This window comes from Diospyros lotus, chromosome 13, assembly GCF_014633365.1.
Source record: "Diospyros lotus cultivar Yz01 chromosome 13, ASM1463336v1, whole genome shotgun sequence".
NCBI lineage: Eukaryota > Viridiplantae > Streptophyta > Magnoliopsida > Ericales > Ebenaceae > Diospyros > Diospyros lotus.
The window spans coordinates 34,160,594-34,185,230 of record NC_068350.1 but is presented as its reverse complement, the minus strand read 5'-3'; the positions used below and the strand labels follow the sequence as shown (position 1 = coordinate 34,185,230).

The following is a 24,637-nucleotide window of genomic DNA, read 5'->3' as shown; positions in this document are numbered from 1 at the left end:
TGTGTGTGTGTGTGTGTGAGTACATTCCTTGTCCTTCAACATCAGGATGACTAGTTTATTTTGATTGTCCCATTAGGGATAGGATGGAGTTTTACATATGCTGGTAAGCCCTATAATTTAGATACTTTCTACACCAGACATGCTGTTGAATCCAGTAAAATGCTGCTCATGAGTGTTATGATTCACTTGCAAATTATGAATTACAGTTCCCCGATCACTATTTGCACATTTTATACCTTCAACAGACCTGGCTAATGTCATACCCTACTGAGATATTTTCTGGCAAATATCATTTATCCTCCGTTTAAACCCGTGAACTTTATAGCATGAGACCATTCAAGCATTAGAGGAGTTAGGAATCGAATCCACAATCTTGAATTCGCAGGGTGATGTTTCCAAACAACAGAGCCACTGCAGTGCACTCCCATCTTATAGCTTGTGCCATTCCAGTAAGCACCAATTAACAAGACTTACAAGCAAGCATTACTGAAACTAAATGAGAAAACCCAATAAAACAACATACGCCTTATTAAGAGCTTATTAAGAGCACAAGTATGCTTGTTGATTGAGGAAAAGGATGGGACAACAAAATACCAAATATCTATGCCCATGTAATTGATGTGAAAATACAATGAACAGCCTACAAGACTGCTATGTTTTCCCTTTTAGGAATCTCATTTGGGTGGATCACCGAAGAGATCTTCTCCTGGGCAATGATAGCACGCTGCTTCAATGGATCTAAAGCAGCATTTTCAATACCCACATGAATTTCTTCTTCCAATGGAGGATATGATCTTCCACTTCCTTGAACAAGACCTTTGATGGTTGTTTTAAGCTCTTTATCCTTCAGCAAGGACTCCAGTGTCACATGAACACCTGATGATAGCAAGGAAAAGTAGCAGGTAAAAAGAATAAATAAAAAGAGAAATCATATTGCGCGTTTCCTGTTCAAGAAAACTAAGAGCAAACAATGATCTTGTAAATACAGTTCTCAAACTTCTAAACTAGAAAAAGAAGCATCTCATGTTTCAGCCTAGCGAATGGATAGCTTAGTTTTGTCACGTTAAAAGTACTGGTTGTAAACTATCTCAAGATTTGTATACAAACTCTAAGTGGAACAACAGGACGTCATGCAGCATGCCGGAGGAATACGCATTCGTAGAAGGAAAATATGTGCACGCCAAAAAATTTTGGACATTGAGAGGAGAGCCAATATGCATTGAAGGTCCCGTGTGCTCCATTTTGGTGGGAGACCTAAGATTGGAAGAAAAGAAACCAATATGCAAAAGGTTCCATGGGTAAATGAATATGACAGAGCCTTCCATTCTGTTGGACAATAACAAGGCAGCTAGATCTAGAGAGGATTGCCAGCCTTTCTCCTTTCTTACAAGGATCAGAACCTTGAAAAGGTTGTTCAGTTGCCCAAGCCCTCCCAGCCTAGCCAGGGAGACTTTAACCATCACCAACTTCTAAGCTCTACTGGATGAAAGAAAGAGCATCAGCATGATTTCAAAAATGAGACTGAAGCAAGGACAATTGTTAATCACCTTTAACTTAGTCACTAGCATTTTACCAGAAAATGCTAAGATCTTGGTAATTTATGAATTGGAACGCATGTTCCGAAGCATGGAACATATAATAAAGTGAGCTCAATAATCCTATGATTTGTATATTTCTTTTGTTAAAGCTCCCTTGGAATGAACTATGAAGGACCTATAATGGATGAACTCATTAAACATATCCAGGCAAAGGCACATTGGTGTAAGATATTTACAGATGATATTGTCTTGGTGGATGAGACAAAAGAATGTGTGAATACTAAGCTCAAGAATTGAACACTTTAGAGCCTAGAGGATTTTAAATTAAGCATATTGAAAGCTGAATACATGGAATATAAGATTAAGAGGTACTAGTGTCATGATTGTAACAAAGATGTTTAGCTAGTTGATTGTATCCAAGGATACAATACTCTTTTGAGAAGCTGCCTTGTAAGCCAGTTGTACATGGGAAAGATCCTCATGTATTTTATCTTCAGCCAAGATAAAAATAATATAAGAACCAAATTCAAGTTGGAGGCCGTCATTCCTTGTAAATTAAGGCAGAACCTTACTGTGCCCAGGCCACCATTACTAACAACGGTAATAGCCTCTTTTTTTTCTGTCTGTAGTGTAAGTGTACTTACGGTATCGCCAATAGTGCTTCGGGTTTGTAGGATCATTGATAGTCTCCTCTGCTGCAGGACGGGATGTGTATTCTTCTTTCAGTGCTAATAAATCCTGATTATAGAAAATATTTATGGTTATCACACATGAATATGCATGTACTTAAAAAGTGCACATCAAAGAGCAAAGCTTTAAATGACAACAATTGCACATAATTTTTCCCCCCAACTATTGCACCTGATTCAATACTACATTAACAAAAACTAAATGATGACAAACCAGTCAAATTTTTTTCTCATATAATAATATTGGTTAGATTTTTCAGGTTTTCTAGGGATTAACTTCTCAAGAAAAGCCATCCAGAAGCTTTGACATAATCACCGCTCAATAACTAAGCAACTTGTATTTGTTAGAATAACATTCAAAAAGTAAAATTGCTTCAGTTACAAAACCTGGAGAGGGAATATGGTCCACATTGACTGTGCTTCAACATGTTGCTGCAAGATGAAATATGCAATTTCAGGAACACACTCACTGGGTGGCAAACTGTCTGACCCGACCACGGTTCTAAAAAATCGACATCTTCTGTCTTCATCTTCTTCCCACCAGGCACGAAGGGTGGAACAGTCATGACATGATGGGGCACACACCTGATATGAATCCAGATAAGACTACTTGCTAGATAATAATGACCAAATGCACTACCAGAGCAACCATAATGTTACACTCTAAAGAGAACTGAAGGGGGAAGAAGCCCCACCAAAATATTCTTAATGATTCAACTTATTTTTTGTAGATAGGTTCACATAAGAAAACAAAAAAGAAAAAACACAAACCGTTGAACAAAATTTAACTCAAATAGCAATGACCACGACAAAGCATATCGAATCAATGCAAACTACTTGTATAAACAGTAACAACTTCCAACAATATAGTGTAAAAACAGAAGTCAACTTCAACAAAATGGAATGCGCACATTTGGCAGAGGTACATAAAATTGAACAAAGTTAAACCATTCAATCATATACTAGAAAGTTCTGTAAATATGCTCTGAATTCTGTGTTTATACAAAATTTAATAGCAAACAAATTTTCTGAAGATATAAATTCCAAGACTTCCACAAAGGCAGCAGTACCACTGAAAGTCTTGCAGATGCCATTGGAGCACAAGACAAGGGTTAAGAAGGGAAATAGGATCAAGGTCTGCAATAAATGCTCAACCAAGGAAAATACAAGATAAAAGAAAAAAAAAAGCCACCTTCAAAATGATTATCCCATTAAAAACAAGGGCATTTACCAACTCTTCGTTAGGTCTACCAAAATTAAAAGCAAGAGATATAAAGATAAGCTATTTGTTGAAAATATAAAGAAACAATAGACGAGGAAGAAAAAAAAGAGAATGGAAAGAAGAAGGAATAGATAGATGAATTCCAACCTGTCAGGACCTCGAGTCCGACAATGGAATTCTCCTCATGAGGAAGAGAATTAGGGATGAGAGAGAGAAGAAAATAGAGAGGAAGAGAAAACAGAGGGAGACAGAGAACAGAGAGATTGGCGTGAGAGAGAGAGAGAGAGAGAGATAAGTTTGTTTACTATGAATTTCATTGGTGCCTTCTCATTCAATTGAGAAGCCTTTTATAGCTCCTCCTTGGCGCCAGTTTACAGGCGATTACAACTTCCAATAGCTGTTTTTAGTATAACAGCTTCTAATCGCTACCAAACCAATTTACAATATAATTTCCCCCAAAAGACCAAAATACCCCTAATACAATCATAGGGTCCTGACAAAAACTTCTAGGAGATAATTCAAAACCCTCACAATCACACAAGAAAAACCAGTAAAATACATATCACATGACAGCAACATACAAAATAAACCAAAATCAAATGGGTTTGGAACCAAACATGCAAGGACATGACAATAATTTGACTCAAAATACTCATTTTGTGGTCTTAAATAGATAGTCTGTTAACAGATCGAGTCCATGGGTGATTAACTAGATCAAAAGCTAATCCCTCCAAAGACTTTCGTCCCTACCGACCTATGTTGGAACAAGGGCTCATTAGAGAGAACCCTTCGATCTCTTGCACACTAACTATGCTGAAAAATTATTCTCGTTGCCTTCTAATCACTACAAGAGAATATTTTTAATCAAATCCTAAAAGACTCCTACTAGGAGAAAAATAGCAACTAACTGCAGTCTCCTAATCCAACAAGAAAACAAAGACTCCTAAAAGTAATAAGAAACTGACTAAAATTAGGAATAGAAATAATCCTATTCTAATCAAAATAGGAATAGAAATAAACAGAAATAACCTTATTCAGTCTTGGGTTTATTTCTATGCTTATAAATTTCATTAATTGGAGGTCAAGTAGAATCGCCCCTAACATCACCCCCTGCTTTGGAAAAATGAAGTAAAATTGGCCTTAATCCTCCTGCTCCCGAGAAGCTTCAGCTGGAGACAAATCAACCCAATGGATGAGGAACTCCTTGGTACCATTCTAGATGCGTGAGTCCAACAGAGCTTGAGGGCGAAAGCAAGGTGTTACCCCACATGGCAGAAGTGCTGGTGGCACAACAGGTAGTCCACCATGAAAGCACTTCAGACACGAAACATAGGGTGTACTTAGCTGTCCACCGGCAAGCATAGCTCATAAGCGACGCTGCCAAGGCGGTGAAGCACCTGAAAGGGTCCATAGAAATAGGGAGATAACTTCTTATTGACACGAGAAGTTATTGAAGTCTATCTGGAAGGTTGCAACTTCAATAACACGCAATCCCCCACTGCAAACTATAGATCCTGACAATGTTGTTCTGCTTGTTTCTTCATGCTGGGCTTGTAAGAAACGGTCCCTTAAGGACTACAAAATGGTATCCCGGTGCTGCAAGGCATATTCCAACAGCCTCTAACCGGGCTGTACCCGAATCATAAGAGAGCATCCGAGGAGGAGCACGCCTGTAAACTACCTCAAAGGGTGTCTTGGATGGAATGCCGTTAGCAGTTTTGGCTCTTATATATCCGTAGTTGGGATTTGTCGTTTCTTCGTAGTCGTAACAATCGCTTCAAGCAGTGGAAACAACAAAGATGTGCCCAAGTCTTTGGGCTGTTGAAAAGAATCCAACCATATCGGAATGGATTGTACAAAGTCCTCCATCTTTTCATACTTTTGATGAACTCCCAGCTATCAAGAAGATAAAAAGCTATGTGACGTAAAAGAAGAAAAAGTCGCCAATTGCTACTAAGAGCCTTAAAGAACTTTTCAAGATGCGGGTTAAAACCACTTGTGTGGGTCAGGGTTGAGAATTGGGGTCGCTATGAGAACTGACGCTTTCTAACACGCTATGAAGAGCAACTACTCATTCTTAGGTGGACCAACCTAAGTTGTTGCCTTAACTTGGCTTCTGAAAAAGACCCGAAGAGGACTTCAACCAAAACAATTCATTTTCCATCGTCCCCAACGATCTATTTATAGTGGGCTGATAGTGGAAAGTAAAATATACAGGGCAGAATGAAACCACCTGTTGTAGCAATATTCAGCCCAAGGCAACCTATACAACCACTCCTGAGGTCGATCCCCCACAAAGCAGCACAAGTACATCTCAATGGTTCGATTAACCACTTCAGTTTGACCATTGGATTGATGATGGTAGGATGAACTGAAGTTAAGAGAGGTGCCACTCAATTTAAACAGTTCCTTCCAAAAGGCACTGGTAAAAGTAACATCACGGTCGCTAACAATAAACTCGGGCAACCCATGCAATTTGAACATATTGTTTAAAAAAAATGCGAGCCACAGACTGCGCCAAATAGGGATGGGACAAGGGAATAAAGTGAGCATGCTTCGAGAGATGATCCACCACCACAAAAAGGATGATCTTCCCTTGGGATTTGGGCTGTCCCTCCACGAAGTCCACGGAAATGTCAGCCCATATCTGTTGTGGCACAAGCAGAGGCTGTAACAGCTGGCTTCAAGTGCTTGGTCTTATTGTGTTGATAAAGACAAAATCTAAGGGGTTGTTCTCTTTGGCATTTTCAGCCCATTTTCCATTTTCAGTTTTTCAAAACACTCAAAATGCGTTTATTTACTCATTTTCAAAAACGCATTTTGCAAAACACACAAAAAATTTACACAGAAAACTCAAAATGTCAAAAACACGTTTTGGCTGTTTTCAGCCAAAACCAGTCCCCATCCAAAACACAGAAAACAGCCACTGTTTTCATCTCTTTTCTTCAACCTCTCTTCTCTTTCTCTTCTTTTCTGTTCAAGCTCGATCGCCTCCATCATCCATGCCACCGCCATCACTGCAATCGCTTGCCACGACCATCACTGCCACGCCCAAATCCACCTGCCACTGCCATCTCCCTCGCCCACCATAGCCCTCCGAGCCCAGATCCTCCACCGCCACTGCCTTCCATGCCAAGATCGGCCACCGCCATCGCCATCGCCATCGCCCTCGCCTGTCACTGCCCTCCAAGCCCAGATCTGCCACAGCCACCGCCGACCACTGCCTTCCACGCCCAGATCCGCCACCGCCATCGCCACTACCATCGCTCTCGCCCGCCACTGCCCTCCACGCCCAATCCATCGCCACCGCCTGCCATGCGCAAATCCAGTCACCCGCCACCACCCTCTTCCATTTTTTCCTTCCACACCTCCACGCCCAATTAATATAGTTTTTGTTATTTTATGCTTTATATATTTTTTAAATATTTATGTTGTGAATAATTTAAATCTCAAAATTAATATCAAATTTTAATTTATAGGTAAAAATAAATTTATTATGAAATTAATAGTTGAGTGAAATTAAAAATGACTTAGAATGTACTTTGTAATTTTAATATATTATATATGATTAAATTATATAATTTGTATTATATTTGAAATTCTTTAAATTAAATTTATAATTTATTTTGAATCAAATTTCTTAAATAAATTATCATAAAATAACATTTTACAAAATTTCAAAGTAAACGCATTTCCTAATTTTCTGTTTTGAGAAACAATTTTTCAGAATAACAAAGAGAACGCGTTTTTTAGATTTTCAAAACAGACACTCAAAACACAAAACTCAAAATGAATTCAAAACTCAAAACTGAAACACAAAGAGAACACCACCTAATAATTTCTCTAATAAATAAAATTTACATAAAAGCTAAATCCTAGTATCAAACATTAAAATTTAATTTCTCATCCCTTTGCTTTTCTTTTCATCCCCACAAGAAGATACTTTATAGGACTCCCAGTTCATTTAACATACAATAAAACTGCAGTAATATATCAAAGATGAGCCTAGATTATTAAGGATCTTACAGTCATGTAGGGGTATTGAGAAGGAATTCCAAACTCCAAACCAGGTTCACTTGGCATACGTTGAATTCGTAATCCTATTAATCCCAGTTCTTGCATAACCTGGATCAAGACAATGCCACACAACTCCAAATTGTCAATGAAAACACATAATAAAATATAAAATATAACATAATGATAAAAGATAAAAAATAACGTAATGATGAAAAGTGACCCATTCACAAAGATAAGTAGTTAGCATACAGGATGAACACAGGAAGGAATGAGGCCCAGATCCTCCCCACAAGCCAGCATACTTGACGAGTTTAAGAGGACAGGGAGAGTTTTTAGAGCATTTTGTCGCCAAAGACTTTCTTGCCGATGGAAATAGTAATCGTAGTATAGCTTTTTCAGAACATTTTTGCTGTGCCATACAACAGAATAAAAGTTATCAAACAGTCTGTCAGTAGTAAAAGTTAAAAGCCTTAATTTCCTACATAAAAGAAAGAACTATAGGAGTTGAAAAATAAGTAAAACTTAGCAAAGAAATGTACTTTTAATAGCAATTTCATATCCATTTCAAGATAACTTGATGTGTAAACTAACTCATTCACCAAGTACCTGTGATCATCTAAATCCTTAAAACTTGATGTATCTTCAAGATTGAAGCGCGGATAGAATTTTTTTGCATCCTCTGGATCTCTAATGAGAACTACATTCTGATCAGACAAATGGTCATATCAAACTGTAATCAGGTACCAAGAATGAATGAACTTGGATTGCAGTTGCACTATACAATGAGATCATTCTTATAGAAGTATGAGAAGTCAGAGAACATCAATGGCATTTCTTTTTTTCTTAGATAATACAAGGGGGAAGGGGGAAAGTAATCGTTTCACACAGCAAGGAAAGCTGAATAGAGACCATGAAGTAGGAAAATTGGGACCCATCAGCCCACCACTTCCAAGCAATTGCTGACTGGAAGGGCAGTCAGTGGCATTTCATATCTCTGTGTACATTGCACTTGCCTGTAGAAGATCAAATAGATTGCGCCTTGTCATGTCGCTATCCAACAATAAAGACATCTGTGCACAGGACTTCAGCTTGGTAGCAATTTTTTTCTCTGTGTTGCAATCCTCCTTGAACTATGATAACAAAACAAACAGATAAGTTAGAATCCTTGAGAAAATATCTAATAGGCATATCTTCTGTATTTAGAGAAAGGGAAGTGCACTCATTGATAAAAGAAAATCAAAACCAGCCAAACAGAAACATTAAAACACATTACTTTGAGTGCCTAAACTGTGTTCTTATCATCTCAAAACTTCTTTATTGACTTAAAGGTATTATATATCTAAGCTAAAAGCAAGCTATTAAACATGAGGATAGACAAAAAAAGAAAAAGAACAATGGAGATACAGGAAAAGAAGGATCAAAAGCAAAAAAAAAAAACCTATAACTCAGGACCATTCAGTTGCCTGAAACACAGATCAATACACTAGAAACCTGTTTGTGCAACTGTTTTATAATTCATTGCACAACTATGTTCTCTTGGTTTATATATTAGAGAAAGGAAAAGAACAAAAATGCCTTTTCAAAGAGATTTTTCAAGTAAGAAAGAAGTGCAACATAATACAGAAAAATCTCATCTCTTTTGCTCTAACAAATAAATATAATAGGACTGAAAAAGAGACCATAGACCATGTATATGTTATAGGTGCAAGTCAGATTAATAGAGCCATACCAGAAAATAACAATCTTAGCTCCTTATATACAAAAAACCTAAACAGGGGTTTACACTTAATCAAACCATAAACTTGGAAATTAGCACTTCAAATTATGAATAAATATTTTTGCTCCTTCCCTTGTTCCATGCAATCTTATAAACAAGTACAGTACCATGTATGCACAACAGTTTTCTGATCCTGGTGATAATATTATGATAATCATGGATACTCTAGTTTGGATCTAGTCCCATTCATTTTGGGGGCTAAAAATTGACTTAACCTTCATATACATGTTTATACATATACCAGTCCACATACAAAGTTGATAGAGCCTCACAGTGCCCATTTTATGGCAGATTATATGACGTAGATATTTTTATCAAACATATAAGGGTCACCCCTAATACATCAGTTTGGCCGCCAAAGGGCTGGCTTAATCAATTGAACTAGAACTAGGATTCTTCTAGGATAATCTGATGTTCAAGATCCCGGATGTCTACTTGGGGAAAACAAGAATAATGTTGTTTCCAAACTTAGCTGCTTTAGGGTGGGGGGTGGGTCCTGGCGGGTAAGTTATAGACACATTTCCATGCCTTCACCTCCTATCTAGAGTGCCGCACAGAATTTCTCTGCAGTATTGTGGTTTGATAGTATGTATGTATCATGCACTTCTGGGACCTGAGACTGATTAGTCCCCGATTAAGCAGATATTGCAGCTATTCTAGCAAGTCCTTCAACTACCTTGAGCATTTGAGAAAATATCAGGTGAAAAGCTGAAGCAATATTTCTAACCAAAAAGACACACAGTCCTTTCACTTGATGGAAACTTAAGAAGCTCCCATATGCATCTTTAGATAATGAAATATGAAATCAGCAGTATAGCTATTAAAAATTATAAATGGAGTGCCATCGTATACTTCAGTAAAGAAATTATCAACTGATACCATGGGGCACTTAAAAGTATCCAATAAAACCAACATGAACAGAAAATCACGAGTCTATACAACAGAGCAGGAGGGAACATAGGAACAAGAGTTTTAAACATATTGTGGCTATCACCTCAAACTGCTGGTTCTGATATTCATTCAGGAAGTTAGAAGCTATAAATGTCCAAGAAGCACCAAATTTATCCTGAAACTCAAGAGGAAAGGAAAGTTATGAGATACAACTAATATTTAACCGCGCATGAACAAGATCATAATCAAAACATAGTGGGCCTCCAAGAAGAAATTTAAGTAACCTGTAAAAATTCCTGCCGAATATATGGACGGCTCAGGCGATCAAAGTCCCATAGTCCCTCTCTTTCAAGCTCTTCCTACAGTGAGAACATTGTGTGCTCACAGATGAATTGACATAAATGCGTTGCAGAAGCGTAAAGAAAAAAATACAGAGAAAGGACACACACACACAGAAGGAAGTCGAAGGATTCTGGTGGAGCTAAGAACCTGAGATAAAGGAATAGAGGGTCGAAACTTCCCAACAAGACCCGTCATTGCATGTTCTGGAAGCTCCCAGATCCTAAAGAATCCCAGTATGTGATCAATCCTATAAGCAGTGAAATACTTTGCCATCTGTATAAAACACCAAGAATAAGAAATTTAATTGAAGAATATACTATTCAAGTAAATAATATCATATAACGAAGAAGCCAATGGAGAAAGGAACTTTAATACTAAGAAAAAAACCTGTGTTAAGCGGGCACGCCACCAAGCATAATTGTCTTTTGACATCTCCTCCCAATTATAAGTCGGGAATCCCCAGTTTTGCCCATTTTTATCAAAATAATCCGGAGGTGCCCCAGTAGATGTGTTCATCCGGAACAGATTTGGGTAGACCCACGTATCCACACTATTTCTGTCAACGCCAATAGGGAGATCTCCTTTCAGCACCACTCCTTTCCTTCTTGCATATTCAGCAGCTTCTGCCAACTGTCATTTAAACAATAAAAGAAAAAGAACAGGATTATTGCCAACTTGGGACATGCATAATACATAAATACGGACAAGTTAAGACTGATGGACTTACTTGTAAATGCAACTGGAATTGGATATAATAATGGAAGCAAATTATTTCATAGTGGATGCTGTCCTTTGACACAAGCTTCTCAAGCTGAATAAAGAGGGGGGGAAATGTCATGGATTATAATTTAAAAGTGAGGAGTCTAATCTCCTAGATTAGTCTACTTGTAAAAATACATTGACCTTATTTAACAAACCATTTCATAAGAACATCTTTTTTTTTACCAAAACGAATAACAACAATAACAGTCTACTATCAAAATCACTGAAGGAAGATCTAAAGTACGACCACCTTCTCTCTTGAAAAAGAAGAAAATCGACCCCATTGGCTGTGATCTGACGTTTCAAAAAAATCCCGGAGAAAACAAAATGCTGCATAAGGCTTCAGCCAATCCTGTCCAGTGCCCCAAGAAGACAAGGAGAAGAATCAGAGATAGAGACAGATAAATAAGAAGAGTCAAAGATTGCATTGAGATTTAAAATTGAAACAAGCAAAACAGAATGCTTGATTAATTAATTCTAAAAGAATAGGGAAGAATATATACACAAGAGTCCCTTATCTCCTCTCCTATAATTTAGGAGAAGATTTAGGATTCTTTATCTCCTAAAAACTAGGAACAAACCAAACCTAAAATACAAACTTTAAATATAAATTTACTACTACTACTCTACAAGGATAATGACTTATCCTTATCTTATCTCTCTCCTATTTTTGAATTTCAAATCTTCTTGATCTCGTCTAACACTCCCCCTCAACCTTAGGAATAGATGCAAGTCATTCCTAACTTGACTATTAGAGATTTGATTTCATCATAGCTTTGGTGAACACATCTGCAATTTGATCCGTGGTTGGAACATAGGATAGAATTATTCCACCTTCATCAATTTCACGCTTTATAAAATTCCTGTCAATCCTTACATGCTTCATACGATCATGTTGGATAATATTTCTCACAATATTAATAGCAGACTTACTATCATTGTATACCCTTGTAGGTAATAACCAGTTGTTGACTTGTTGTCCTCTATAGAGTCTACCCAATCTGCATCAACAAACCTTTCAATTCCTCGTTTCTTGGTCTTTTTAAGCATCAACCCTTTCCCAGGTGTCCCTTTTAGGTATCTAAGCACATGAAACACAGCATTCATGTGCTTCTTTATAGGAGCATGCATGTATTGACTGATCTTGCTTACCGCGTAGGTCATGTCAGGCCTGGAAAGAGACAAATAGATCAACCTGCCCACTAGTCTTTGATATCTCTCTTTTTCAACTGGTATATCATCATCCTTCTCTTCAAATTTCCAATCTTTGTCTAATGGGTTACTTGTTGGTTTGCATGTCAACATACATGTGTCCTTGAGTAAATCCACAGTGTACTTTCTTTGAGAGATAAATAAGTCTTCCTTGCTTCAAGCCACCTCCATTCCTAGGAAGTACCTCATGAGTCCTAGGTCTTTCACCTTAAACTCGGCTCTTAGTTGCTCTTTCAGTATTTTGATACTTTGCTCATCATCACCTGTTACAATGATATCATCAACATAGACAATTAGTATAGACTTTCTTCCAATTTCTGTGGTTTTGATAAACAAAGTATGGTCAGCATGTCCTTACTTATACCCAAGCCGGATTAAGGTTAGGCTAAATTTTTTAAACCAAGCTTGAGGTGACTACTTCAAACCATATAGAGATTTGTTGAGTTTGCCTAGAGTTTGTGCGGTAGAAGATCAGTAAAGTATTGAAGAATATCGACTGGAAGTCTAGAACAGTTAGGGCTTAAAATTATAAGTGTAATTACTTAGTAATTTGGGGGGCCAAACTGTAATATTCCCATAGTAGTTTGTTACCTTGGGATATTTGCCCTTTCTATAAATAAGAGGGCTGGGGAGGCAGTCAATTATCAATAGGAGAGAGCTTCTGATATTGTCTATGGTCGAGTGCTGAGTTTCCGTTCTTGAGAAGAGAAATGCGGGTTTGAGTCTTGTGGATTCTTGGGAGAATGTGTGCTTGTACTCGGAGATATAAATGAGGGTTTAGAAGCTTGTTGTACTGATCGGTTTTCATCCTAATAAAGATTGCTCGGTGTGAGTGTTGACTGCTGGATGTAGGTTTGCCAAAGGCATTCCGAACCAGGATAAATCTTGGCTCTTGTGGTTTGGTTTATCTTTCTGTATTTTTCATTTCCATATTCTGTTTTGCTTGATTCGTTAATTTGGTTTCTGTTGTCTGTGAGTTTCTAAGAATTCGAGAGGGAATTCTCTTTGGTTAGCTCCGTTTAATAGTCCTAAACAACAACAATCTGGTATCAGGTCTTCTTGATATCTTTCTTGATATATTCTTGTTGTTTCTGTTAGACTTTAGTTCTAATTATGGCTGCAACAAGATATGATATAGAAAAATTCACTGGCCAAAATGATTTTGGCCTTTGGAGAATTAAGATGAAGGCGCTTCTAGGAAATCTAGGACTGAAAGGGGCATTAGAAGAAGAGAAAAAATTACCCGAATCTAGTATTCCTGAATAGATACAAGAATATAGAAAACAGAGGGAAGAAGTAGATGAAAAAGCTTATAATACTTTGATTCTTAGTCTTGGTGATAAGGTCTTGTGTGAGGTTTCTAAGATGACCACCGCTCTATCTCTATGGAATAGGTTAGAGACCCTATATTTGACCAAATCTCTTTCCACCCGGTTGTTCTTAAAAACCAAATTTTTTTCATTTAGAATGGGAGAAGGGCAGAAGCTACAAGAACATATAGATGACTTTACAAAGCTATGTTTAGATATTGAAAACATTGATATAAAATATGATGATGAGGATAAGGCTCGTCTTATTGCACTCTTTACCAAGATCTTATGAGACTTTGGTTGATATATTAAAACATGGTAGAGAAAATTTGTCTCTAGATGATGTTATTGGAGCCTTAAACTCCAAAGAACTTCAACAAAAATTAGAAGTCAAGAATTCTATAGGAGATGCTCTTACAGCTAGGTCAAGGACAGAAAAGAAGGATCAAGACTAAGGGAAGATCTAGATCAAAGTCTAAAAAGGGTAAGAAAACAATAAGGTGTTTCTTATGTCACGAAGAATGTCATATTAAGAGGAATTGCCCTAAGAAAAAAAGGAAATTTCAGAATAAAGGGAATGCTGAGATATCATCCTCAATCTATGAATTTAATTATGATAGTGCTGATGCACTAATTGTGTCAAATACCGAGGATAAACAGGCTTTGGGTATTAGATTCTGGTTGTTCCTTCCATATGACTCCCCATAGGGATTGGTTCCTAAGTTTTAGGGACATAGATGGGGGTAAAGTTCTTTTAGGTAATAACCAGGAATGTAAAATCAAAGGGATTGGGGATGTTAAAATAAAAACGCATGATGGAATAATTAGGAAATTGGATGCTGTAAGATATGTACCAGATTTGAAAAGAAATCTGATATCCCTTGGAGAATTAGACAAGAACGGATACTCCAATAAAGGAGTTGGTGGAGTCCTTAAGGTAGTAAAGGGATCCCTCATATGCATGAAGGCTATCCTTAAAAATGGCGTAATGCTGGAAGCATCCACAGTATGTGGAGAGGCAGCATTAGGCAAGGGAAAATCCTATGAGCAGTCTAGACTGTGGCCCTATAGGATGGCTCACATTAGTGAGCAAGGACTTAAAAAATTGGCTAAGCAAGGGATTTTAAGTACTGAAAAGGTTACAGCTATAGACAAATGTGAAACATGCATATTTGGAAAATCTGTAAAAGTTAAATTTCCTAAAAAGGCTATTCACTCCACTAAGGCCCCTCTAGAATATATTCATTCTGATTTGTGGGGCCCTTCCCAAACCTTATCTCATGGTGGAGCTAGGTGTTTCCTTTCCATAATTGATGATTATTCTAGAATGGTTTGGGTTTATGTTTTAAAATCAAAGGATAAAACTTTTGAAACCTTTAAAACTTGGAAAACCATGATAGAAAATCAAAAAGGAAGCAAAATTAAAATCATTAGAACTGATAATGGGTTGGAATTTTGCAACAACGAATTTACCCACCTATGTAAACAAGATGGTATCCTAAGACATCTTTCAGTTCCAGGAAACCCCAAACATAACGGTTTGGCCAAGAGAATAAACAAGACTCTCTTATAAAGAGTTAGGTGTATGATTATTCATGCTAGGCTACCCAAATCTTTTTGGGGAGAAGCCTTACCTATGGCAGCCTATGTTATAAATAGGTCACCATCCACAGCCATAGGTTTTAAAACTACCTATGAAATGTGGATTGGTCACAAGCCTAATATAGATCATATTAGGGTGTTTGGGTGTATGGCTTATGCTCATCCCAAGCAAGGCAAACTGGACCCTAGAGCAATTAGGTGTTTGTTTATAGGATACCCGAAAGGAGTTCAGGGTTACAAATTGTGGAGTTTAGATCCAGACATGCCTAGGACCTTTGTAATTAGAGATGTTACCTTCAATGAGGAATCTAACATAAAAGGCTTTTGAGGGAAAGGAAGAATCAAAGGATACTGAGAAAGAAAAATCAATAGATGTAGATCTGTTTAAAGAACCAATAGATAGAGGCCAAAATAATTCTCAAGATCAGGATTTAAATCTTCAAGAAGAAAATGAAGGGTATGGAGAATTTTCTCCAAGTCAGCAGGATGATTATAATATATCCGCTTCAGGACAGCAAGAAGATTATGAAGAATCCCCCTGCTCAGAAAATTCTCCTGATCCTGAGAGATATAATGTAGCTAGGGATAGGCAGAGGAGGGTTTCCAGACCTCCTGTAAGATATGGCTATTCTGATTTAGTTTGTTAAGTGCAGTAACAGAAATAGGGGAGGAACCTCTTTCATATGAAGCGACAATAAAGTCCATAGACTCTTAGAAAGTGGCAAGAAGCCATGAAATCTGAGATGGACTCTCTTAAACGAAATAATACTTGGGTTCTTGTAGAAAAACCTTTAGGCAAGAGGATGGTTAGCTGTAAATGGATATATAAAATTAAGGAAGGAGCTGGAAAGGAAGATAAGCCAAGCTAGTGGCTAAAGGCTTTACTCAAGTAGCCGGTGTAGATTTCAATGAGGTATTCTCACCGGTAGTGAGACACACCTCAATAAGAATCTTACTTGCAATCACAGCTCATCAAGACTTAATTTTAGAACAAATGGATGTCACTATAGCTTTTCTACATGGAGATTTAGAGGAAAATATTCTTATGGAACAGCCAAAGGGATTTGAGGTAAGAGGAAAGAAAGATCTAGTGTGTCTTCTTAAGAAATCTCTTTACGGTTTAAAACAGTCCCCTAGGCAATGGTATAAGAAGTTTGACTCATTTATGCTGTCCCAAGGGTTTAAGAGGAGCTCATATGATAGTTGTGTATATTTTAAGCATATGCCAAATAATGCATCTATATATCTTCTCCTATATGTAGATGATATGCTGATTGCAAGCCAATCAACTAAGGAAATCATGAATCTCAAACAGAGTTTGAAATCAGTTTTTGAAATGAAAGAATTAGGAGAAACTAGGAAGATATTAGGCATAGAGATTAAAAGAATCAGGCAGCATAGACAGCTAATTCTGTCTCAAAAATCCTATCTTAGCAAGTTGGTTAAGAGATACAACATGAGTGATGCAAAGGGTGTAGCAGTACCTTTTGCCCAACACTTTAAGTTATCACATGAGCAGTCCCCTAAGGATGAAGAAGACATTAAGGAAATGAGTAAGATTCCTTACTCTAATGCGGTTGGGAGCTTAATGTACAGCATGGTCTGTACAAGACCAGATTTGGCCTATTCTATGAGTGTATCTAGTAGGTTTATGGCCAATGCAGGTAAAGCTCATTGGGATGCTGTAAAATGGACCTTTAGGTATGTTAAAGGGACTTTAGGTATGGCTTTGGTTTATGGTGGAGGTAAATTAGAAGAAAAACCTTACATCTTAGGGTTCACATATGCAGATTTTGCTGCAGATATTGACAAAAGAAGATTTTCAACAGGTTATGTATTTCAGCTATGGGGATCTTCCATTAACTAGAAAACAAATCTGCAATCGGTTGTGGCTCTATCCACAACCGAGGCAGAGTATATTGCTGTAACAGAAGCAATAAAAGAAGGTCTTTGGCTTAAAGGAATTATTAGTGAACTATTAGGAATAGATGTTAAGGTTAGACTAATGTGTGATAGCCAAAGTGCTATTCATTTGGCCAAGAATCCCTCACACCATGAAAGAACCAAACACATAGATGTTAGGTATCATTTCATTAGGAAAATTCTTGAAAAAGAGGAGATAAGCCTAATAAAAGTTGCAAGAGAAGAAAATGCAACTGACATGTTTACCAAAGCTGTCCCTAAGTCTAAATTACAGCATTGTTTATCCCTTCTTAATGTTCTTTGTGTTTAATATGATCAGTGTTTTTTGTGTTCATCCCAGATAAGAGCAGGTTCAGGGGCTATCGAGTGAAGAACTCAAGGCAAATGGTGGAGAATTGTTGAGTTTGCCTAGAGTTTGTGCACTAGAAGATTAGTGAAGTATTGAAGAATTTCGGTTGGGAGTCTAGAATAGTTGGGGCTTAAAATTATAAGTGTAATTACTTAGTAATTTGGGGGGCCAAAATGTAATATTCCCATAGTAGTTAGTTACCTTGGGATATTTGCCCTTTCTATAAATAAGAGGGCTAGGGAGGCAGTCGATTATCAATAGGAGAGAGCTTCTGATATTGTCTATGGTCGAGTGCTGAGTTTCCATTCTTGAGAAGAGAAAGGCGGGTTTGAGTCTTGTGTATTCTTAGGAGAATGTGTGCTTGTACTCGGAGATATAAATGAGGGTTTAGAAGCTTGTTGTACTGATCGGTTTTCATCCTAATAAAGACTGCTCAGTGTGGGTGTTGACTGCTAGATGTAGGTTTGCCAAAAGCATTTCGAACTAGGATAAATCTCGGCTTTTGTGGTTTGATTTACCTTTCTGTATTTTTCATTTCCATTTTTGTTTTGCTTCATTCGATAATTTGGTTTCTATTGTCTGTGAGTTTCTAAGAATTCGAGAGGGAATTCTCTTTAGTTAGCTTTGTTTAACAGTCCTAAACAACAAGAAGATTTCTTCAGTTTACAAACCTTTCCTCCACAGCCCATTTCATCTTCAAAGCCTGGTGGAATTTTCATGTAGATCTTCTCATCTAAGTCCCCATTAAGAAATGCATTTTTTTATATAAAACTGAAGCAAATGCCAATCCAAAATTTACAATAATTCAGAGTATTACCCAAATAGAATTGTGTTTAACTACAGGGGCAAAGGTTTCTTCATAGTCTATCCCATAAGTTTGAGTGAACCCTTGTGCCACTAACCTTATACCTTTCAATACTACCATCTGCATTGTGTTTGATGGTAAACACCCATTTGCATCCCACGATTCTCTTATCTAAGGGTAATTCAACTATATCCCAAGTGTGGTTTCCAACCAAGGCCTTCATTTCTTCCATCACAACTATTTTCCACTTAGGATCTCTCATAACTCCTTGAATATTTTTAGGAATTTCAGCACTATCAAGCCTGGCAATAAATGCTCTAAGTTGAGGAGACATTTTTACATAAGTTAAATAATTAGACAAAGGATATTTAGGATGCTTAACACAAGATCTTGCACCTTTTCGGAGAGCTATAGGTATTGCCTAGTCTAGCCCATCATCTTGAATAGCACCACTGGGTTGATCCTCAGTTTCTTCTATTAATTGTAATACTCGAAAATTTCCTTGAGGACTTAAGTATAATTTTTATAAACTTAAGTATAATTGTTTATTGGGCTGTAAATGGAATTTTTCGAAACTTTGGGGCTAAAGTGTAATTTCTCAAAGGTTGTGGGGTTGAAGTGAAAACTTGGGAAACTTGAGGGCTTGGGGAGTCCGGGCCAAAGTGCAAAGGAAGCAAAATTGAGGGACCAAACAACAAAGGCAGGTGTCAAACTTGCCATGGCCGTTAGCCGCAAAAGAATCACCGTCGGGGAAGGCGTATCACGGCCAGTCGAGGCTGCCTAGGGCCATCATGGCCTAGGCCAGGGCATTGTGGTGCAAGTAAGGTTGTGATTGGGCGACAACCTGGCCGAAAACGGCTATAAATAGCCGGAAGAAGACAAGGGTTTTTCATTAAGTTTCAGTCGTTCAATCTGTGAAATTTTGGAGAAATCTGAGGGTTTTGTTAGAGGGTTTTGGTTCTATAAGGTGTGAGAATCATTTCTGGAGATTTTGGGACATTTTGCTGTCGATTTTAGGGGGTTTTGAGGTGTGGTCGAAAAAATGAGCTTTGCCGGAGCAGAGGGGTTATCGACCAAAACGAGGGGGTTCGGTCGGATTTTTCACAAAACAAGGGTGCCCATCATGTCCAGGAGGTTGAATACGTCAAGATAAGAGGAGAAATCAAGAAGAAATCAAGGCGAACCAGTCGCCAGCGGCGAGGAGCACTACCGAAAAAGACGCTTGCAGCACACATGCTGGGCCACAAGTAAGGTAAGAAGGAAAGGAAGAAAAGGGAAAAAATACAGGAAAAATAAGAAAAATTCTAGAAAAATTCTGGAAAATTAGGAAATGTTGTTTTATTGATATTCCAAAATTTTTTACTAGGAAATATACCCGGGCACGCATTTCGAGGCAAGGCACGTATACCGAAGTAGCCAATAAACTTGAACTTGGTGAGTGGTTTTTTCCCCAGAAATTTATACGTGATATGTTTTCAGTGTTCTAAAACGCACTAGGTGCCAAACCGAGGCCTAGGCGGACTACTTTTTTAAAAAAAAAAATTAATGTAATTTTATGTTATTTTTAGATAAATCAAAGTTAAAAAGATAAATAAAACTTATATATATAAATCAGAAATTTATATATATATTTATATATATATATATGTTTATATATATAAACAAATAAATATATAAACTGGGATGGCCTTCTCGGTTCGGGTCCAAACTGAGCAAATCGGACTTGACTCGGGGGTCATAGACCCAGATGCCGCCGATCCAGTTGTGGCGCTCGAAGACCACAACCTGCTGGCCCTCCCGCTTGAGCTCACGAGCTACCAGCAAGTGAGGATGGCTAGGGCAGAGAAAGAGTAGCTGAGATGGAGCTTGAGTTAGCAAGACGCGCCGGTGAGGATGGAGCTTGACGGTGGCGATGGCGTAGAGGTGGTGAGGAGGTCGCGATGGAGCTGGAGGTAGCGATGAGGTACTGGCGGCGTTGAGGCAGTGACGTTCAAGCAGCGGTGGCCTTGGGCTAGAGAAGGGGAGACGGTTGAGAGGTAAGTAAAAAATTAGGTATCCCAGGTGGCTAGGCGCTACTGCCGACCGATTAATTGGGTCGACACCTAGGGGGCCGACTAGGCTAAATTCACGGCAGCCGCCTAGGCTGATTTCTAGAACACTGTATGTTTTGCCTATATTGAGTATGATTTTCGAAAGAGTTGCCAAATTATATGCAATTTATGTACATCTTGTCATATCTATACATGTTATATTGCATCGATAATTGGGATATTTCATTTGGTATAATATTGTTGGCATATCGATACTTCTGATGAGGTGGGATGTTCCCTGGTAATGTAGCCGCATTTCCCCAACGAATTTTGTCGCGGATACTGCAGGAGTCTCCCGTGCCAAGGATGGATTTCCAATTTCCCCAATAGGTGTTGCCGAGGTGACTACCTAGGGTTTCGTGCTGGGGCTAGAATGCAGGTAAAAGCTACATCACAGTGTCTGTTTATTCATGTCCATGCATCATTCATTCATGAAATTTATTTTAAACCCTCACTTAGAAGATTCATCTTCTAACTTGGACTTTGTTCCTAGAATATTTCACGTTCCAAGTGAATCGAGCAGTAAGAAGGGAAAAGGAATGGTCGAAGCATAGTTAGCTTCAATTCATGATGTTTCCTAAGTCTAAAGTAGTTTTTATATATTATTTGTTGACGGATATTGTAATATTATGGTTGTTGAACGAATTTGTATGGATTTACTTTCATTGAAATTACAAGATTCCGTCAGAGGTTTCGATTCTAGCTTCCGCAAAGTGTTTGGTTTACCGTTCCTTTAGCTTTCATTTGGAATGTTGAATGTATGTATGGGGATTTTATATTGAGGCAATCATTTGTGATGAAAGAAAAAGAAAATTCCCAGCATAGTGACGCGCCTTTTGAAATCCCGAGAATAACGGCATGTTGGAAATGGCGGGTCGTTACATTAATTCAGTCTCATTTCTTGTTAAATCAGCACCTGCTTTACTGTCTTCTGATAGACCATCATCAAGGGAGGATGATTGACCCTGTTGGACTTCAGATAGACCTTTAGGTCTTCAGGAATACACAAGCCAGGGAGGACTGGTAGGCTGTTGAGTTTAAGACTGAGGAGATATAGGAGGACTGGTAGGCTGTTGAGTTTGAGGTTGAGGAGATAGAGGAGGACTAGTAGGCTATTGAGTTTGAGATTGAGAAGATAGAGGTTGCACAGGTTTAGACATGGGTGACTGAACAGGAGTTGGAGAAATTGGCTTAGGGTCTGCTGCTGTCAGCATCTATCAAGGATTAAGTCTCCCCTTTGAGAAGATTCTGGCAGTAGGGAAGGAAAAAATGAAGAAACAAGAAGGGGACCAGTAGGGTTGGTTTGAGAATCGGTGTGTGAATAATAGGCAAGATCCTCATAGAAAGTAACATCGATGGAGGTATAAAACCGCCGATTGATGGGACAATAACACTTGTAGCCCTTTTGTGAAGAAGAATAGCCAATAAAAACACCTTTTAGGGCTTTTAGATCTAACTTTGTTCGAGACACTGTGATTGTGAACATACACTACACAACCAAAAACTTTAGGCTCAATGGAAGGAAAGAAGAGTGTATTAGGATAAGATTCACAAAGAGTTTCAAGAGGGGTTTTGAATTTGAGTGTTTTAGAAGGGAGACAATTTATCAAATATCCAGCCGTAAGAATAGCCTCCCCCCAAAATGAATGAGGCACATGAGTGGTGAACATCATAGCCCTTGCCACTTCTAAGAGATGTCCATTTTTTCTTTCAACCACACCATTTTATTGTGGTGTGTAGAGAGAAGAACTTTGATGCAAAATACCATGCTCAAGTAAGTAGTTGGTCAAGTCATGAGAAAAATATTCTCAACCATTATCGATTCGAAAGATACAAATAGAGGTTTGAAACATATTCAAAACAAACTTGTGAAATCTCTTGAATATGCTAGTTGCTTCTGATTTATCTTTCATAAGGTACAACTAACATGCCTTAGATTGGTCATCAATAAAAGTTATAAACCATCTTGAACCGGAAAGATTAGGATGCTTAGAGGGGCCCCAAATGTCGCTATGGACTAAATGAAACGGTTTAGAAGGTTTATAAGATTGAATGGGGTGATGGGCTCTCGATTGTTTTGCAAGAGTACATTGTTCACAAGAAAGAATATGGTCTTTATTGATAAAAAACTGAGGATACAAGAATCTGAGATAAGGAAAGCTAGGGTGTCCTAACCGTTTATGCCATAACATGATTTTGGCATTGGAGGTAACAGTTAGGACTATTTTATTCAAAAGAGATGAGGTTGCGGTATTCTTCGTCAACCAATAGAGTCCATCTTTTACTTCAGCACTGCCAATCATCATCAACACACAACATAAGGGAAGAAATATTACTTTACAATTCATATCTTTGGTAATTCTACTCACTGATAAGAGATTATAGGTCAACCCAGGCACATATAAAACTGATTCTAGCTTTAGATTTGAAAGACAAACAATCCCATGACCTACTGCAGGAGATATAATACCATCAACCATTGAAATGTCAATTGAATCTTTACAAGGAGTGTATTCAGTCATATGCTTTGTAGAACTAGACATAAGGTCAGATGCCCCTGTGTCAATTATCCAGGCATCCTTAGGCAGTCTATGTGTTGTCAAGGAGAGATGGGGATTACCTTGTAGAGCCATGGATGCAGTAGACTGATGTGTAGAGGGGTTGGTAGGGCTGGTACCTTGATTTAGCAATCGATAAAGGGCCTGAATTTGTTCTTCTTCTGACATATTTAAATTTGTCCTACTTCTGTCCTCACTAGATGCCTCGGCAACATAGCCTGATCGAGTATTGTCTCTTTGTTTTAGACTTCCAATTTGCAGGTTTACCATGGATCTTCCAACATGTATCCTGGTTGACAAAGCCTTTTACAGTGGTCACACCACTGTTTTCCCTTCCTTCTCCTTTTGAGAATTTTCTCTTGGTTTAACAGTTGCAAGAGCAGACTTTTGTTAGTTTATACTTAGATCACTGAGGTTGATGAAGGCATTACCTTTCATCAACTTTCTTTTCTTCTCACCTCAACAAAGACCTCCCTGAGAGATGTAGGGTTTTTGTTCTAAAATTCTGCTGTTACTTATCTAAATCAGTATCAAGTCCATGAAGAAAATCAAATATCCTATCTTTTGCAATCATCTTGTAATACCTCTTGCTGTCAACAGTACACTCCCAATTTATGGTATGAAATAAATCAATTTTCATGCCATAAAACTCAACCAAATATTAAAAAGTAATATGTAACACTCATGTTACCTTGCCTTGTTTGTCCTAATGGCTAACCTTTTTTCAAAGCTCTGAGAGGAGTTCTCCAGGTCGAAATACATCTCCTGGACTGAATCTCAAATCTCTTTGGCGTTTTTGTGAAATAGGTAAGTCCTCCCTAGTCTTGGCACCATCGAGTTGATCAACCATGCCATTATGGTTGAATTTTCTACTTCACAAGTGCCATAGGTAATAGAATCGGTAGGAGGAGCAAGAATATCCCCCGTGAGATAGCTGGTTTTTCCTTTCCCTTTGATCACCAATAAAACAAATTGAAACCATTCCCTAAAATTACTACCATTTAACTTGTGGTGAGTAATTTGTATGGAATGGTTATCGATTGAGGCAGTTGTAGATTCTGAGAAGAAGGGGCTGGAATAGAAGGACGAAAAGGGTTTGGGGAGCTTGTAGCGGCGGCATCGGTTAGGGTAGGATTCTGATGAATATCGGCCATGATTTTTGAGAAGAGAAGAAGAACAGCAAAGCCTTAATGCTGTTTGTCGAGCCTCAGCTCTAACACCTTGAAACAAGCAAAACGGAATGCTTGATTAATTATTTCTAAAAGAATAGGGAAGAATATATACATACAAGAGTCCCTTATCTTATCTCCTACAATTAGGAGAAGATTTAGGATTCTTTATCTCCTAAAAACTAGGAACAAACCAAACTTAAAATACAAACTTTAAATATAAATTTACAACTACTACTCTACAAGGATAATGATTATCCTTATCTTATCACACTCCTATTTTTGAATTTCAAATCTTCTTGATCCTGTCCAACAAAAAATATGCTCACAAACATTTAAGTGAACTACCCAATGAAGCAGTTTTATAGGCAAAAAGAAATA

At 37.9% G+C, this 24,637-nt stretch overlaps 1 protein-coding gene across 10 annotated transcripts in view; it reads right to left on the bottom strand.

The window, feature by feature from the left end:
* Positions 1-510: 510 nt before the first annotated feature.
* The window catches only part of LOC127788396 (4-alpha-glucanotransferase DPE2), a 46,302-nt gene continuing 22,175 nt past the window's right edge, over positions 511-24,637 (bottom strand). For 4 of the 10 annotated variants that reach the window (XM_052316595.1, XM_052316588.1, XM_052316596.1 and 1 more), the window contains 10 exons: positions 10,624-10,749; positions 10,419-10,493; positions 10,238-10,309; positions 8,480-8,596; positions 8,073-8,170; positions 7,716-7,875; positions 7,476-7,574; positions 2,615-2,812; positions 2,183-2,276; positions 511-876 (listed from right to left, as the gene is read on the bottom strand). In XM_052316595.1, the coding sequence (XP_052172555.1) occupies positions 641-876; positions 2,183-2,276; positions 2,615-2,812; positions 7,476-7,574; positions 7,716-7,875; positions 8,073-8,170; positions 8,480-8,596; positions 10,238-10,309; positions 10,419-10,493; positions 10,624-10,749 (1,275 nt within the window). In that variant the 3' untranslated portion in view covers positions 511-640. Of the gene's footprint in view, positions 877-2,182; positions 2,277-2,614; positions 2,813-7,475; positions 7,575-7,715; positions 7,876-8,072; positions 8,171-8,479; positions 8,597-10,237; positions 10,310-10,418; positions 10,494-10,623; positions 10,750-10,863; positions 11,107-11,203; positions 11,288-11,488; positions 11,591-24,637 lie in introns of all 10 variants that reach the window. The other 6 variants (XM_052316594.1, XM_052316593.1, XM_052316589.1 and 3 more) reach the window with 6 other exon arrangements.